Source organism: Callospermophilus lateralis, chromosome 14 (assembly GCF_048772815.1).
Source record: "Callospermophilus lateralis isolate mCalLat2 chromosome 14, mCalLat2.hap1, whole genome shotgun sequence".
In the NCBI taxonomy this organism is placed as follows: domain Eukaryota; kingdom Metazoa; phylum Chordata; class Mammalia; order Rodentia; family Sciuridae; genus Callospermophilus; species Callospermophilus lateralis.
Window position 1 is genome coordinate 97,154,789 of NC_135318.1, and position 17,590 is coordinate 97,172,378.

Here is a 17,590-nt window from a genome sequence, read left to right on the forward strand (position 1 = left end):
TGCTTCCACATCCAGGGCAGGATGAATTCTACGAACAACAAAGACAAACATTTCAAATTGCACCTAGTAGTTCCATCAGTAGTAATGTGGGCTAAAAACAAAACGAAACAGAGTAGAGCAATGTTTGTGGAAGGCCAACTGTGCATGGAGCACAAAGTGACTTTATTACAGGATGAAGAAAATGCTAAGATTTCCAATAGAAAAAAAAAGAGAGAATACAAAGAATCAAAGAGATAAGACTTGAATGAAAATATCAGTGAATTAATGATTATTCTTTAAGCCAAACGAATTTCCTAGCTGTACCCACCAGAAAACTCTAGGAGCAGTAACAGCTAACTGGCAAGCATGAAAGGAAGGAACTAGAAGCTAAAGATCTGGATCTGGTCTCCTCCTCAGTACCATCTTGAAAAATGTCACTTGTCATACTCCATCCCCTAAAGGAAAGTTGGGATCCTTTCCTGGATCCTGGCAAACTCTTGCAAGCAATTGAAGTCAGCTTCCTGCTACGTGCTGGAGATAGAAAGATACCAAGGGCCTGACCCCAACTTTCCTCGGGCTTCTTCTAAGAGGAGGACGTGATAAGTGCACAGGTCATTTCCCCCCAGCTCTGTCTGTGGCAGGAGGGGTCATCCCCAGGTCTGTGCCTGCAACCACAGGACGGACGGCTTGCTCCTGTCAGGAGATGGGGTGGGTGGGGTGGGGGTGAGCGTGCCCCTGGGGCTGGCCAGTGAGGTAACTCTTGCTCCCTCAGGGTCTGGAGCATGGGACCTAGGGCCTGTGTGCAGTGGGTTCCTCACGCTGCACAAGGCACCACCCATGGCCCGCCCTGCTCCCTGCCAGCACTGGAAAAAAATTAAAGGAGCAGAATCTAAATTTTCCTCTACAGTCATTTGGTGCCACCAAGTGGTCAATTTAATTTCTACACCTTAAAAAGCAAATAAAACCACACAGGGAGAGGCTGGAGCTAGGAAGGGACAGGAGCCCTCATGGGCTGGCTCAGGCCCAGGACCCTGTCTCCGCTGCTACATCCCCCCCTCCCCAGACCCCCAGTGGGTTCATGCTCTCTGAGGAATCTCATCCTCAACTCAGAGGCCAATGTTTTAAAGAAAACATAAAAGCAGGCAGGACAACCAACCTGTTTCTTTCTAGTTACAGAAATAACGGCTGGAGGGACGGGAAGATGTGCCTGGTAACTATATTTTGATGGACTACAAGTTACAAAAACCAGCATTTCTTCACTAGACCTCCCCCAATTTTTCACCCACACTGGGTCTCTTCTGAGTGTTGGATGATTTTCTTAAGACTGAACAAGAAGCTTTCCTCTCTCTCCATCCTGGACTCGGACCAGAGAAAGCATCCTTGTTAGATTGCTTGGAGTTCAAGTTCAGAGAGCCACGTGTTTCTCGTATGGTCCTCAAGGTGTTTAAGTCACATTACACCAAGGTCCACATCCCAATCCTTTGGCGTTCAGCTTTGGGATGTCAGGTAGCTTCCAAATTTCTCTCCGGCTTATTTGGCTCATTTATTTGATGGCATATGGTACCTCTTCTCCCATGGGGATCATGGACTTTTTCTGTGTGTGTGTGATATCGGGGATTGAACTCAGGGGCACTCCACCACTGAGCCACCTCCCCAGTCCTATTTTGTATTTTATTTAGAGACAGGGTCTCACTGAGTTGCTTAGCACCTTGCCATTGCTGAGGCTGGCTTTGAACTCTCGATCCTCCTGCCTCAGCCTCCTGGGATTACAGGTGTGCGCCACTGTACCCGTGGACCATGGACACTTAATACATCTGGCACACAGCAGCTACGTATCCATGCCCCACCCCTACACACACATTTTCTCCATCCCGTGTTTAGAAAGACAAAGGACATAACTTGTGTGGAGGAACCGCTCCTGGGCTGCCCAGGAGGGGAGGAGGCCGGGAGCCCAGCACAGTACTGAGACCCTGACAGAGGATCCGTTCTGCTGAGCCCGGATGTCCCCACCTCTAGCGGGAGCGCAGGGCCCCGTGGCCTCGACAGCAACTTACTCAAGTTCATCCTCGGAGTCATAGCCCACTGGCCCCGACTCGATGGCAATGACCTCGCTCTTGGCCGGGTTCTGCTTCCAGGTGCTGTTCCCCGTGGACGAAGGCGATTCCTTTCTCTTCTTCTTCCCAAAGAACTTCTTGAAAGTTTTGAATTTAGATTTCTTCTTTCCTATACGGAGGTAAGCAGAAGTAATAATGAGCAGGAGTGTGTGTTTGTGCGCAGGTGTGCCAGGTGCCCGTGAAGCAGAGAAAGCCCGGGTTCAGGCCTGACGCTGGCCACCTGCTTCCGGAAGTCCTTCCTTTGCTTGGTGTAACAGCCTTCACACCTGGAAACAAAATCAGTTTGTTTATTCAGAAAATTTAAGTAGATGAGGCAAGAATGCCTTGGAGCATGATCATGGAATCTTTAAGCCCCAGGAGCTTCCCTCTCACACGAAATCAAGGTTTAACGTCTAAAATATTCATAAACAACAACGACGAAAGTTCTGATCAGGTGAAGGCTGTGTGATGACCCAAGGTATTTTTTTAATATCTATTTTTTTTTTAGTTGTAGTTGGACCAATACCTTTATTTCATTCACTTATTTTTATGCGGTGCTGAGATCAAACCCAGGGCCCCGAGCATGCTAGGTGAGCACTCTACTGCTGAACCACAATCCCAGCCCCGACCCAAGGTATTTTTTAAAAATTATTGCAATTGTGCAAATGCATGGGGTGCAGTGTGGCTATTCAATACATGTGTACAGTGTGTAATGATCAAATAAGGCATTAACATTTCCATCTCCTTAAACGTTTTTTTGGATGCCTATATTTTATTTTTTAAATTTGTTCTAATTAGTTATACATGAGAGTAGAATGCATCTTGACACATCATACATAAATGGAGTATAACTTCTCACTCTTCCAGTTGTACACTATGTAGAATCATATATGCAATAGGGTCATAATGTCCGATTCCTTCTGCTATCCTTCCCTTCACTCCCCTCTGCCTAATCCGAAGTACCTCTATTCCTCCCTAGCCTCCCCACCCCTTCATTATGTGTTAGCATCCACACATCAGAGAGAACATTTCAGCCTTTGTTTGGGGGACTGGCTTACTTCACTTAGCATGACAGTCTCCAGCTCCATCCATTTACTGACAAATGCCATCCTTTCATTTTTCTTTATGGCTAAATGTATATGTACCACATTTTCTTTATCTATTCATCTGTTGAAGGGCATCTAAGTTGTTTGATAGTTTAGCTACTGTGGATTGAGCTGCTATAAACGTTGATGTGACTACATTACCATAGCATGCTGATTTCAAGTCCTTTGGGTATAGACCAAGGAGTGGGATAGCTAGGTCAAATGGTGGTTCCATTCCAAGTTTTTGGAGGCTCCTTAAACATTTTTAAACATCTTCAGTTGTCATTTAATCATCATACATATTTTGGGGGTACAATGCAGTAGTTCAACACATGTATACAATACATGCTGATAAAATCAGAATAATTAATATTTCCATATCTTTATCATTATTTTGTGTTTGGAGTTTCAAGTGTACCTCCTCTAGATATTAATGAAGTATATAATAGATCGTTGTGAACTATAACTGCCCCCCATTGCTATGCTGTGGAACCCTAGAACTTACTTCCTCCATCTGAGTTTGGGTTAGCCATAATCCAGCCTCCCTCCAGCTCTCCTCCCTGCCACCTTCCAAGGCTAGAGTCATTACTTACACATTTTGAGTGATCTTTTTTATTTTTTAGCTTTAGCTTTAACATATGAGAGAGAACATGCAGTACCCATCTTTCTGCATCTGACTTACTTTACTTGACTGCCTCTGTATTATCCATTTGGCTGCAAATGATAAGATATGATTCCTTTTTGGTGGCCGAGTAATAGTTCATTGGGTCTATATTCCATGTTTCCTTTACTCGAGTTATTAAAAAACATTCAGATGCTTCATTTATCCCGGACATAAACTAAGGACAATCAGACGAAGCCTGGTCTTATTGGCAAGAGGTGGCTCTCTGGAGTAATGAGTGCCATGATGAGCTAATAACTCTTAGTGAGAAAGATGACCCAGTGGCGGCCATTCCTATGCTGGAAGAGGCTGTGGCAGGGCCGAGTCAGACTGGGCCACATCTCCTGAATTGTTAGAATCTGCGATACTTTTTCACAATTTGGGATCGCCTCTCTGAGGTCACCTTCCTTGTCACCCACACATCCTCTCGCCCAGGACCCCACGATGTCCCCAGAGTAGCTCAGCAGAGTTCATTCCTCTCCTTCCAACAGAAGGAGGTGACGTCAGAGGTCACCAAGATGCTGTCTCATAGGTCGTGGACACTGGTTAAAGTGATTCAGCTGAAAACGTCTGATAAATAATCCTGTAAGCTGAATTCCTTTAAAAACAAGAATATTTCTGTAGTGTTAGTAATAATGCCCCTCTGGGAAGCTTGCAGGTCTGGTCTCCGGGTGGACAATCCCTTAGGATTACTCTAGCAGGGATGGAACAAGCCCCTCCCTAAGGAAAGAAAGTTCTGCAGCAAATGTGTGAGGTCAACAGATGGTTCTCTAGGAAGGGTCAGCATTTTGAAAGATCAGACTTTCCTGCCATTGGTCAGGACACCTTTTGGCCTTTACCTCGTCAACAAATTGGTACATGTCCCCAAAGCCTGAACAAATGTACAGCCCTACTATGCTGACGGTCAGAGATGCTGCTTACCGCATGAACGGTGTGGATAAGAGTGTGGCTACGGAGACCCCGAGTACAACTGCGAGGACAACGGTCAGCCCTCTATGTGTTATCTCTTCTGCCAGCTTTCTAGGTCAGTTTTTTCAATGGCTGTCTGACCATTTCTACTTCTTGAATCTGCTGTAAGCCACATGTTTCTAGGAATTTATCCATTTTCCCCCAAATTTTCAAATCGACTAGCAAATAGAATTCTAACACCCTTGCCTGTTCCTTTGGAGTGCTGAAGCTTCGTCACGCCTCATGTTAATTATCTGTGCCTTCTCTTTGTTCTCTGATCAATTGCAACAGAGGTTTGTTGATTTTATTTGCTTATAAAACGTTTGGCTTTGCAGGGTGCCATGGCGCATGAAATCCTGGCGGCTTGGGAGGATCGTGAATTCAAAGCCAGGCTCAGCAAAAGCAAGGTGCTAAGCAACTCAGTGAGACCCTGTCTCTAAATAAAATACAAAATAGGGCTGGGGATGTGGCTCAGTGGACAAGTGCCCCTGAGTTCAACCCTAGTATCCGTCCCCGCAAAAAAGTTTGGCTTGTCAATTCTGTCTGTGGAATGTTTATTTTATATTGTTTTGGTTTCTATTCTCTACTATCTCTGCAAACTTTCTTCGGGTTGATTTTGCTATTTCTAAAAAACTTCTTTAGATGAATAAACATTAATCTGACATTTTCTCTATTTTTACAAAACATACATTTAAGGCAGCACTTCTAAATCTGTTTCATGCACATGTTATGAAATGTAGTATTTTCATTACTATTTAGTTGACAATGTTTTCTAATTTCCATTATGATGCCTTCTTAGACCTATGTAGGGATTATTTAGCGAAGTATGTCTGCATTTCCAAGTATTTGGGGATTTTCTTTTTCTTTTCTTTCTTTTATTGTATGCACTCGGGGACTTTCTATTTGTTGTTGATTTTGAGCTTTACTGCATTGTGGTCAGATAATATACTCTGATCTGATTCCATTCAACTTACTTTGTGTATCAACAATTTTTATAAATGTTCCTACTATACTTTCAAATAATGTGTTTTCTTCCATGCCCTGTACATGTTGTTATGGCTTAGAGGTGAGGTGTCCCCTAAAAGCTCATGTGTGAGACAATTCAAGAAGTTTAGGGGAGAAATGATTGGGTTATGAAAACCTTAACCCAATCAGTGAATTAATCCCCTTATAGAGATTAACTGGGTGGTAACTGTAGGCAGGTGGGGAGTGGCTGGAGGAGGTGGGTCACTGGGATGTGGCTTTGGGGTTTATATTTTGTGAGCTGAGCTCAGTCACTCTCTGACTCCTGGTGTGGTGTCTTCAGCCCCTTCTGTCCACCACATCCTTCCACTCTGATGCTCTGTCTCACCTCTAGCCCCGAGGAATGGAGTCGGCCATCTGTGGACTGAGACCTCTGAAACCAGGAGCCCCCAAATAAATGTCTCCTTTTAAATTTGCTCTTGACAGGTCTTCTGGTCTCAGTAGTGAAAAGTTGACTAAAACACAGGTCGATTAGAACAAGGCCTTTTTCTCTTTGATAGACCTGTACAAATACTTTGTCTTTACTAGTAAAATAGTACACATATTTGTTCTATCAATTTCAGAAAGAGACGTAAAAGAAACTAACCTATGGATCGTAGATTTTCTTATCTATTTAATTATCGACTTCTACTTTATATAATTTTTTGACATTATCTTAATACATAAACATGCAAAATCATCATTTTTCTGGGGAAATTGAAACTTTTATAAAATGGCCCTCTTTATTTTTCAATTAGGCTTTCTGCCATAAATGCTATTTTGACTAATACAAATACGGCTTTGCCGCCTTCTTTCTGCTCAGGGCTCACAAGGTGTATTTTTGTTCTTTCACCATCCTTAATTTTCTGAACCTTTGTATTGAAGATTCATATACTTAGGGCTTTAGGAATGCACCCTGGCAGCCTTACTGAAGTGGGACAATTCATTGGTCCGTTTGCCCTCACGTGATCACTGATATATCAGTCAAAACAAGTCCAGCCTCTTTGGTCTGTTTTCTCAGTCTCTGCTCTTGTCTTCTCTTGGATTAACTGACTGTTTGCATGGTTCCCATCACAAGTTTGGAAGCCTTGCCTTTTGTTTCTTTTCTGGCAATGGTTACCCGGCGGGGTTATCGCAGGACCATGCATGGATCTTAGAACACTTGGATCCCCTTTGCGACACCATTACTTCCTTGGCCTCGAGTCCTTCTTGCATCCAGGACTTCCACCAGGAAGTTCCTTCGGCCAAAGGAAGCTTCCTGCAGAATCTGCTTTCCAGGGGTCCAACGGTGACAAACTCAGGTTTTCTTGGTTTGAAGATGCTTTTATTTCTCCTTCATCCTGATCCCTGTCTTTCCTGGGCTCGGAGGGCTAGGCTGACAGTTATTTTTCTAATAATATCCTGAAGCCATTATTGCATGGTGCTGTGGGTTCTGTCCTGTTGGGAAGCCATCAGTACTTTGTTCCTTCAGAAGAGATCTCTTCCGCTGACTGATTTTAGGATTGTTAGTTTGGGCTTTGGTTTTCTGCAGTTTTATACTATGTGGATGGATTGCCTTGTATTTAGTCTTCTTGGGATTAATTGGTTTTTTTTAAATCTGTAGATTGGGACATCTTTGTTTTTTTTTTTTTTTTAATTCAATTCCAGAAAAATATTTTCAACTAAAAAAGCCAAAAAAACCAAAAAACCGCTCTTTCAGGCTGGGGCATGGCTCAGTCACACAGTGTGTGCTTAGCATTTGTAAGGCCCTGGGTTTGACCCCTGGCACACGCACTCTTTCTAGTGCACACAGAATTGCATATTTATCCCCACAATCCAGATGCAGAGCTGTACAGGACATCCGCCCCCAAATTTCCTCAAGTAGTTAAAATTTCTGCCCATATTTAACCCCTGGCGTCCACAGATCTCTGTTCCAATAACCTTGCCTCTTCAAGGTCGTATCAAGGGTATTTTAGTTGGCTTTTTTTGCTGCTGTGACCAAACACCTGACAAGAACCATTTCAGTGGAGGAAAAGTTCATCTGGGGGCTCACGGTTTTGGAGGTCTCGGTCCACACACAGCTTTCTTCCTTTTCCTCAGGGCTCAAGTGACATCATGGCAGAAGGGTGTGGTGGAAGAAACAGCTCAAGACATCACACCAGGAAGCAGAGAGAGAGTTCCACTCAGCAAGGACAAAATAGAGCTTTTGGGGGACACCTCGTATCTAAACCAGAACAGAGTGAGTCATACAGTATGTGGCCTTTTGATTCTGGCTTCTTTCACTTAGAGATTCATGCAATATTTTCATGTCTTCCCATAGTTTGTTCCTTTTCACTGCTGAGTGGTATTCCATTGGATGGATACACTGTTTGTTGAACCATCCAACCAGTTGAAGGACATCTGAATTCTTTTCAGTTTTTAGCAATTATGAATAATCTTGCTACTGGCTTCTGTGTAACCATGTTTTCACTGCTGTTTGGTAAATATGAGGGAGTGGGATTATTGAGTCATAGGCTAAGTGCATGTACTTTATATGAAATTTGCCAAAATCTTTTCCATATTGACTGTACTATCTTACATTCCTACCAGCAATGCCTCCTCACCAGCGCTGCTCAGAGGATTTCTTTCAAGTTGTTCTAATAGTTGTGTAGTGTGTTTCATTGCTGTTTCAATTTGCATTACCTAATGACTAGATGTTGAGTGTTTCTTCTTAGATAAAAACATCTTTTAAGATCTGCCCATTTTGTAAATAGGTTTGTTTTATTGTTTTTGAATGTTCTCTCTGATAAGTGGATGCTGATCCATAATGGGAAAAATGGAGGAACTTTGATGGGGCAAAGGAGAGGGAGAGGAGGGGAGTGGGGATGGGGGCAGAAAAGATGGTAGAATGTGATGGACATCATTACCCTAGGTACATGTATGACTGCACAAAGGGTGCGATGCTACATCTTTGTACAATCAGAGGAATGAAAAGTTGTGCTGCAATTGTGTACAGTGAATCAAAATGCATTCTGCTGTCAATATACCTAATTAAAATAAGTAAATAAATTTATTTTAAAAACAGTAAAAAAAATGAATGTTGATGATTTCAAATATATGCTGGATGTAAATTACCGCAGCCCGGCTGGCTGGGCAAACTAACCGGGGGGTGACGAGCAACTTGTGTAGATTGATATAGCAGGAGTGGAAGCCGTTTATTGTAGGACAACAGAGGTATTTATATTTTTTACACAGCTTATCTTAATTAGCATAAACTAGATACATCAGTCAACCAATAAGGAATTTCCACACTTAATGGCTTGCTGGCGTTACTTCACAAACCATTCCCTCTGGCATTTTGCCAGGCACCATCTTGACTTGTTTACAGACCCTAACATTTCTCTGGCAAAATGCCAAGTGCCATCCTGACTTGTTTACAGACTCTAACAGTAAATATTTCATCAAGTGAGATTTACAAATATTTTCTCCCAGTCTGATTTGTATTTTTATCTTAACAGTATCTTTCTCAGAGCAAAAGTGTCAATTTTGATGAAGTCCCACTTATTGATTTTTTTTCCTTTTATGGACTGAAGCATCATATCTTGGAACTCTTCCCTAATCTAAGGTCAAAAATATTCTCTCTTAAGCTTTCTTTTAAAGACTTTATAGTTTTACATTTATGTCTAGGATATATTGAGTTAACTTTTTTATAATCTGTGAGGTATCAATCAATGCTCATTGTCTTACAAATGGGTGTTCAATTGTTCTAGCATCCTTTAGTGAATCACCTTTGCAACTTTCTCAAAAATCAACTGATCATTTTCATATGGATCTATTTTTGGACACTACTTTGTTCTATCTATTTCCAAACATCTATCTTTCTGCTTGATTATTAGCTTTATAGTAAGTTTGAAATCAAGTACTGTGGTGAGTCCTCCAACTTTCTATTTTTCAAAATTGTTTTACCTGTTGAAGTTCTTTCTCTTTTCATATAAAGTTTAGAGTCAGCTTGCCAGTAACTCCTAGAAATCCTGCTGGGATTTTGATTGCTTCATATTTACCCATTTCCTCCCCACTACCTGTAGGTTATTTCAAAGCAAAACATCTCACACACTATTTTCATTTCAATCCTATAGAGTTGGCTTCTTGCTAAATAAAAAAAAAATCTGAACCTTCATGGAAATAAAAAAATGATTACACTATTACAGTATGGGGTTATATCTCAGTGGTACAGCATGTACCTAGCATACCCAAAGCCCTAGGTTTGATTCTCACAACTGAAAAATAAAACAAAAAAGAAAAAGAAAAAAGTTACTGATTGATATTCTTACAACAAAGTATCAAACTAACTGTATCCCTGACTTTCATAGCTGACTTGAAAACTGCACTATACCTACATGTACTAACACACCATTTGCAGCTCAATTTGGTGAGAATTAACATTTTAGCAACATGGAGTCTTTCAATCCATAAACATGATATATCTCTCCATGTATTTAGGTCTTTTTAACTTCTTTAAACAATTACTTGTATCTTTCAGTATACAAATCCTGCATATATTTTAGTTACATATATACCTAAGTATTTTAAATTTTTGATGCTATTACATATGGTACTTTTCAAGATTTCAATTTTTCAAATGTTCATTGCTAGTAATAGAAATATAACTGATTTTTATATTATGATTTAATATTTTATGAACATGCTAAACTTAACAGTTCTGGATACTTTGTATATTTTAGATAATCATGTCACCTGCAAATGCAGTTTTATCTCTTCTTTCTATCTCAATGCCTTTAATTTATTTTTCTTGCCTTATTGCACTGGCTGGGTGCCATGTTAGTTTTTATGGTTTCCTGGAACTTCCAGATATTTTCAAATCTTACACATCATGTTTTATAGTATGTATTTGAGAGTTCTGACATCTGATGCTTTTATCATATTAGTTTTCTTGTTTCTGCTATGTAGTTTGCTAGGGTTGCTGTACAAAGTACCACAAACTGGGTGACTTAACAGAAACAAATTGTCTCATGGTTCTGGAGCTGGAAAGCCAAAATCAAGGTGGAACTGGCATGTTTGGTTCCTTCTAAGAGCTGTGAGCAAATCTGTGCCACTTCTGTTAACTAATTTCTAGTAGTGTGCTGGCGATCTTTGGTGCCCGTTAGCTTGTAGATGCATCACCCTAATCTTCATGTGCACATTACACTCTCACCATGTACATGTCTGTGTTCAAATTTCCACTTTTTATATGGACATTATTCATACTGGATTAGGAACCCACCCTGTTTCAGGATGACCACATCTTAACTAAATATCTAATAAAATCACATAGTGGGCACTTCAGCATGTTGATTCTACGAGGCCGGATTCAACCCACAGCATGTTGGTTCTTGTTCATGGTGCCCTGTTGCCTATACACCTGGTCATCACTAACTATATGCTTGTCCTAGTACTGAAAGTATTATGTTCTGTTGTAATTTGAAGCCTAGACAGAAGACACTTTCCTTTACAGAAAGTTGCTTCTGCAAAGCACCTGGGTTTCTTCCTGGTCTAGGAGTACCATTAACCAAGTTCAAAAGCAGAGTGATACAAACTCAAGCTGCAAATCCACAGAAGGGTTGGTTTATCCATGGTTCACAGATTTTGTGCTTCTTATTGTAAGGATGGTCTTCTATTAGAGGGTCCACCTTGTATGGGGGCTGCACTTTGTCTTCTGACCCCCTCTCTTATGTAGGCAGGATAGTGAAATTCAAAATTTCCAAGACTGATTAATAAGTTCTGAGGGCAAAAGTGATCACTTATCTTTCTGGGTTACCATTTTTCTTTTAATTCTGGCCTCATTATTTCTTACTTTTAAAAACAACATGAATAATATTCTTATCTATATTTAAAATTTTTTTTTTGTGTGTGTATGTGGTGCTGGGGATTGAACCCAGAGCTTTGTGCATGTGAGGCAAGCACTCTACCAACTGAGCTATATTACCCCAGCCCTATATTTTTAAATTACGAGTGGAAAGGAATGTTCTTACTACCTTAAGCTCATTATTATTATTATTTTAATATTTTTAGTTGTAGGTGGACACAATACCTTTATTATTTATTTTTATATGGTGCCTCATGCGTGCTAAGCAAGTGCTCTACCACTGAACCACAACCCTGGCCTCAAGCTCATCACTATTTGAAAATAAAAGAATACTTAGTTTCTCTCCTTCTTTTGTAAAATTGATTCTTCATGGTGACCTCTGTAAGTATTCAATACTAGCATTTATTGATAAGTTTAAGGATAATGACATGTTACTTATGGTATTAATGATATTTATTCAAATGCTATTATTGAAAATAAGGACTAATTCAATCAATGCCCCATAATAAGAGAAAATTTAAAACTCCATTTTTTTTTTCCTCAGGGATAATCTTAAAAACTCACCTTATATTTGGGTTTATTTGGTATCTATTAAAATGTGACAGCGAAGAATGGTTCTAATACAGAATAAGAAGTATCTACATATCATATAACATATGAGATAGAGCTTACTAAAATTAGTAAGCTTAGCTGATAGGGTTTCCTATTATTGGAAGCCATTCTTCCCAAACTATATCAAAGAAAATCACTTCTGGTATCTGGACTTTGAAGGATAGACAGCTGGAGGCCTTTGCTAATGAGATAAGGGGAACACAGATAGTTACCAGGGAAAGGTACATTGTGGGGAGATCTGTGTTTCCTAATGTCAACTTTACAACTCCATCAAGACATAAACAGCAATATGTGGATAGCAGTGGGCCAGTCACATAACTGAATAACTCTTGGAAGGTGCTCTGAGATGATGAATCATGGGCCTGGAATTTAGCTCAGGAAAGGCCGTAATAAACACATCCTGGAGGAGAATGAAAAATCAGAGAGAGGGATCAAAGGCTTTCTCTTGATGAGATTATTTTTGCTGGATGATGAGGCCATCCTGTGCTTTGCAAAGGCTCCTACAGATACCTTTAGATAATTTTAGGTGACAAATAATTCCCGTTGGGCCCCTTTCTTTTGCTTTTAAGTCAAACACTTCCAGGAAGAAGAAAATGACATTAAAAAGCCCCTATGTTTGACAGAGACGGAAGGGAACACTGCTCCAAGTTTCCTCAGATAATGTGGACGTGCTGCTAGTCAGTGTGGGGACCGAAGGATGTCTGAGCACACGGGGGACTGGCCGCTCTCTCTCACACACAGCCCCGTCTTCAATCGGCTCCTCCCTTGCCCCAGCACCAAGCAAGGGCCCTTCCCAGGGGAAGCCAGGGCCTCACCGGTGCTGTCCTCCCCGAGGCCTTCTGCAGACTCCCGAAGCTTGATGTCCATGACCCTCGTGGAAATCATGTCCAGCTCACTGAAATCAGACAGAAATTTGTGTTAAAGGAACATATTGAGCAGAAGTTCCCAATGAACGTAAAGGGAGTGGTGATTGCTCTTGCCACTGGCCTTGCCCGTACACACCCCTGCAAAGAGAGCGCACAGGGCAGAGGGCAGTGCAGGCCCCAAACACGCTCACAGCCACGAGATAAGTCACCACATAAGCGTGTCTCTAACTGCTGACCTGAGCAGTTTAATGGAAAGCATAACTGAAACAAACGCGTCACTCATTTACACAATACAGGTTAAGATCCTTTCTTTAAAAAGTGTTTTTTTTCTCCCACTTTGAGAAGTTACGTTTTTCTTCACGTTTCCTGTAAGGAGTCTGGAAAACAGAATGGAGATCACACATAATCCCACCAACCAAGGATAACCACAATTGATGTTTTAATCTCCCTCCAATGTTTATGTTTACACAAATATTTTATGTACGTGCACACGCTAGGACGTTGGACTTCCTGATTTTCTTACTTATATCATCTTAAGAATTCTTGATAAGGGTTATTTTCATGGCTGCATACAGATGATGAAGTTAACAGAGGGCCAACTCTTGCTTCATCTTTACCCCAGCGCCCCCTCTCATGAGATTGTTTCGAAGCAAATCACACCAGACATTATTATCATTTCATCCATGTGGATTTGGCATCTTCCTAAAACATGATAATAAAAAAAAACCCTCTGACTCTTCATGGAAATCCAACCAACACTTACCAGACCATATTCCTGCTGCAGAGTACTGAGCTACTGGGCTTGCCTCCTATGGCTGACCCTGAGACAGCGCCCTGTCCCTCCAAGTACTGACTCGTCATTTATCTGGACACCTATTTCTAACCAGGAAAGACTGGATCATCACGCTTAAAACAAGAGGTTCAGCTACTTAACCAGTTCACACCCACAACTTGTACGTGGAACAAGATGTAAAATGATGAGAGAAATACAAAGGAAATACTTAACAGAGGAAAAGAGACAGACGCGCGAGCCTGCGCACCGGACTTGGTGCTAACATTTAGGTTCCTTTAATGTCAATGTCAAACCATGGTGCTCTCCCTCCTAGACAATTCCTTAAAAGCTGAAAAAAGCTTCACCAGCCGCGGTTCTCAATTTTCACATGATCTGGCTTCATAAAAACGCCTGGTATCATGTCCGCTCTGCCAGAAGCTCTCTTGGAACCTCACCATCTGACTCATGATCATGCTCTCATTATGTATAAAAGGAGGGTGGAACAGAAATAGTCCTTTTTCAAATCCTTGACCACTGTTTTTAGGCTTTAAAGAAGAGCCTTGTTTTCACTGTGTTCATTATCAAAGCGACAGAGAGTATAAACAGCAGCATCATTATAAGAGTCACAGTTGACCTGACACAGAACAAAGACCGTAGCTCCCAAGATGACGGAGTCAGTCAGTCAGCAGCCCCCTGATGTCCGAGTGTCTTGCTGCTCGGTGTTACTATTTATTGGAGGAGTGGGTGGCTATCAGGGCATTCAGAGCAGAAGATGATGGAGAAGGAAACCACAGGAGCAGGAAGGAGAGTGAAGACGGTGAGGGTTGGTTAAGAGTCACCAGCTACGACCCTGGGTACCATCTGCCAAGGTTGCCACTGAGCTAGAAAGCAAAAGTGCAAGAGCCTTCCGCTGTTTACATTTGGAGTAAACCACAATGACAACTGATTTATGCAAATGACTTATTGAGCATGCAACACTATTATCTGAATCATCTCATTTGATCCCCGAGGGCTTTGAGGGTTCACACTCTGGAGATGAGAACATACACCATGGTAGACAGTTTATTAACCTGCCCAAGGTAGTGATGAAGACAACCGGAAGGCTCATGTTGACTGTGTCCCCAGCACAGGCAGGTGCACAGCAACAGATGAGACCCGGGTCGTCCCTAGCTCCTGCAGGTGCTGCCCTAGTAAAGGAGAGAGTCCTGAGTGTCTCCAGAGGAGCTCAAGAGAAGCAGGGAAATCCAAGGGACAGAATCTCCCACTGAAATGGCTCTGCTTGCCAAGTAGCCCTGTCCAGGGTCAGGTCAGAATTGAGGGGTTGAGGGAGGCCCTGGGAGACCATCCACTGGGTCTGACAGGGTATCTCAGTCTGAGGGAAGGGGTTTGAGTCTGTCATGATGTGTCAACTAACTGGGAAAGGGTAACTCAGGAGAAACCATGATGCTATCTGCAAAATGTCCAGTCACCTCTGGCAAATAAAACAGCTGAGATTGGGAAGGTAGTGGTGATGTGCAGGGGTGTGTGACAGGTGTGCATGGTCCTCCCTGGCTAAGTGTATGGAGAGCACCCCATTTCCATCCCACAAGCCTAGAGCACTACAGACTTGCTTCTCCCCGAGTTGAATGACGTGGCTGTGATAAAGTCACACAGGGCAGAGGGCTCGGGAGCAGGTAGGGGATAGGGGGGAGGTCGAGGGGGCCCTGTCTATCCTATGTGGATCCTTCCACCCTCTTGAAGCAGGCTGTCACCGGCAGATGCCACGTGGCCAGCAGATTCACAGAAGCAAAAGCCACCCACAAATGAAAGACAGTAAATGGGGTTCACCACACAGGGGAAGTTTCAGTACCTGCTCATGTTTCCTGTTCCAAATGTCTTCATGCTCATACATATATAATGCCGTGTTAGGGTTTGGGTGTGAGGTGTCCCCCAGAAGCTCACATGTGAGACAAAGCAAGAAGGTTCAGAGGAGAAATGATTGGATTGTGAGAGTCTTAACCAACCAGAGAACTAATCCCCTGATAGGATTAACTGGGTGGTAACTGAAGGGGTGGGTGTGGCTGGAGGAGGTGGGCTTTGGGGTACAGGTTTGCACCTGGCAGTGGAGTCTCTCTCTCTGCTTCCCTTGGCCACGCTCTTCCACCATGACGGTCAGCCTCCCCTGGAGCCCGAGGAATACAACCAGCCTCTCAGGGACTGAGGCCTCTGAAACTGTGAGCCCTCAAATAAACTTTTCTTCCCTAAAATTGTTCTGGTCAGATCTTTTATTCACAGCAGCGAAAAAGCTGACTAAAACATACCATAATAATATGCAGAGGAAAAGCACAAAGTCCTGGATGTCAGGATGTCCCCGACATCTACCACTGCTGGGGCTCAGTCCCCTCATGTACAAGAGGGGGATAATGACACTTGAATTCAATGGGACCAAAACACAGCACGTAGTACTGTATGGACCACCGAGGCTCACTCTTCCCAGATGTTCCTGTCCAGGGACAAAGGCATCACAGGAACACAGGACTGACCAGGCTGGCAGCAGGTGAGTGTCAACAACACAGTCTGCCTGTGCACAGGGTCCACTTTAAAGCCATCACAAGTCACAGCACTGCTGACCCCAGAGCCTCCTTATCCGAGCAGCGTGATGGACCAACACCACTTCTGGGTAATTGATAAAAACATACTCCAGAGGAAGGTCTGCCCTGTGAGACTGCAGGGTGCAGAGACAGAGAAGGTGCTTTTCAACGTGGGCATGCCAGGTGGAAGTGCCCATGGCGGTGGCAAGGGAACGCACCGCCTCCGTTGTACCCTTCTGAATGCACGTTCCCTGACCCCAGGAAAAGTCATGGACAAGCGAGAAGGAAAACCAGAATCAGAAAGCAAGATGGCAAGGAACCAAGACCTTTTAGCCCTCCTTTGGCTGCTCCGTCAAGAAAGTGCCTCTCATGGGAACTCGAGGTCCAAATCAGGCCCCCCTCTATGCCCCTCAAATAGCATCTGCCTTCCGCCCTCCTGCCCCTGTTGTTCTGACAGCTCTACGCACCCCAAAAGGAAAACTTGTTTCTTTCAACTCAACCTGGATGTGAGAGGTCTCTTTGGAGGTTCTAATTAACTCCCAAGGATGCTGAGCCCCCTCCAGGCTCCTCTGAAGTGCATGTTCAGGTTGCACATTCAGTGCGCAGGTGGGTACCCACAGAACCCAGAGGAGTCTCGATGTGGGGGCCGCCCCAATCCCTCTCTGTCCACAGGGCCTCCCCAGCTTAGAGCAGAGCTTCTATAGAAAAGCCCTACAAAAGTGGGTTCCCATGAAGAATGAGAATAGATCTTAATATGGTGTTTTAAAGACTCCAAGCCACTATATTTACCTATACAATGCAAAGAAAAATACCTGTACGCTAGCTCCACACATCCAAGCGTGGCAATTATGGATGAAAGCTTTGCAGTTCACCCTCCAGGTGGCCCAATTCTGCAACCTCCTTCGGAGCTCTGTTCAGAGCCCTGTGGATTCTTTCATAACCTTCTCTACCTTTCCTCCCAAACCTGTCATCCAGAGCCTGGGCAGGCAGCTGCAAAAGCTCCTCTCCCTCCCAAGACTGTGGGCTTCCTGGCTGACCATGCCTGTTAGCATCTCTGTCTTCCCAGTGCCTAGGACAGTCTCCAAACAAAGGGCCAGAACCCAACACACAAGCAAGACAATTGGTGAACTGAAGGGCTTCTGGGTATTATGCCCTTGGAGATTTTTGGTTGTATTAGGTAG

General features: G+C 43.0%; 1 protein-coding gene across 3 annotated transcripts in view; it reads right to left on the minus strand.

The window, feature by feature from the left end:
- Cracdl (CRACD like) overlaps window positions 1–17,590 on the minus strand; it is a 137,466-nt gene that overhangs the window by 35,028 nt on the left and 84,848 nt on the right. For all 3 annotated transcript variants that reach the window (XM_076833083.1, XM_076833081.1, XM_076833082.1), the window contains exons 2-3: window positions 13,017–13,096; window positions 2,034–2,202 (exon numbers count right to left, since the gene is read on the minus strand). In XM_076833083.1, coding sequence (XP_076689198.1) covers window positions 2,034–2,202; window positions 13,017–13,086 — 239 coding nt within the window. In that variant the 5' untranslated portion in view covers window positions 13,087–13,096. The remainder of the gene's footprint in view (window positions 1–2,033; window positions 2,203–13,016; window positions 13,097–17,590) is intronic.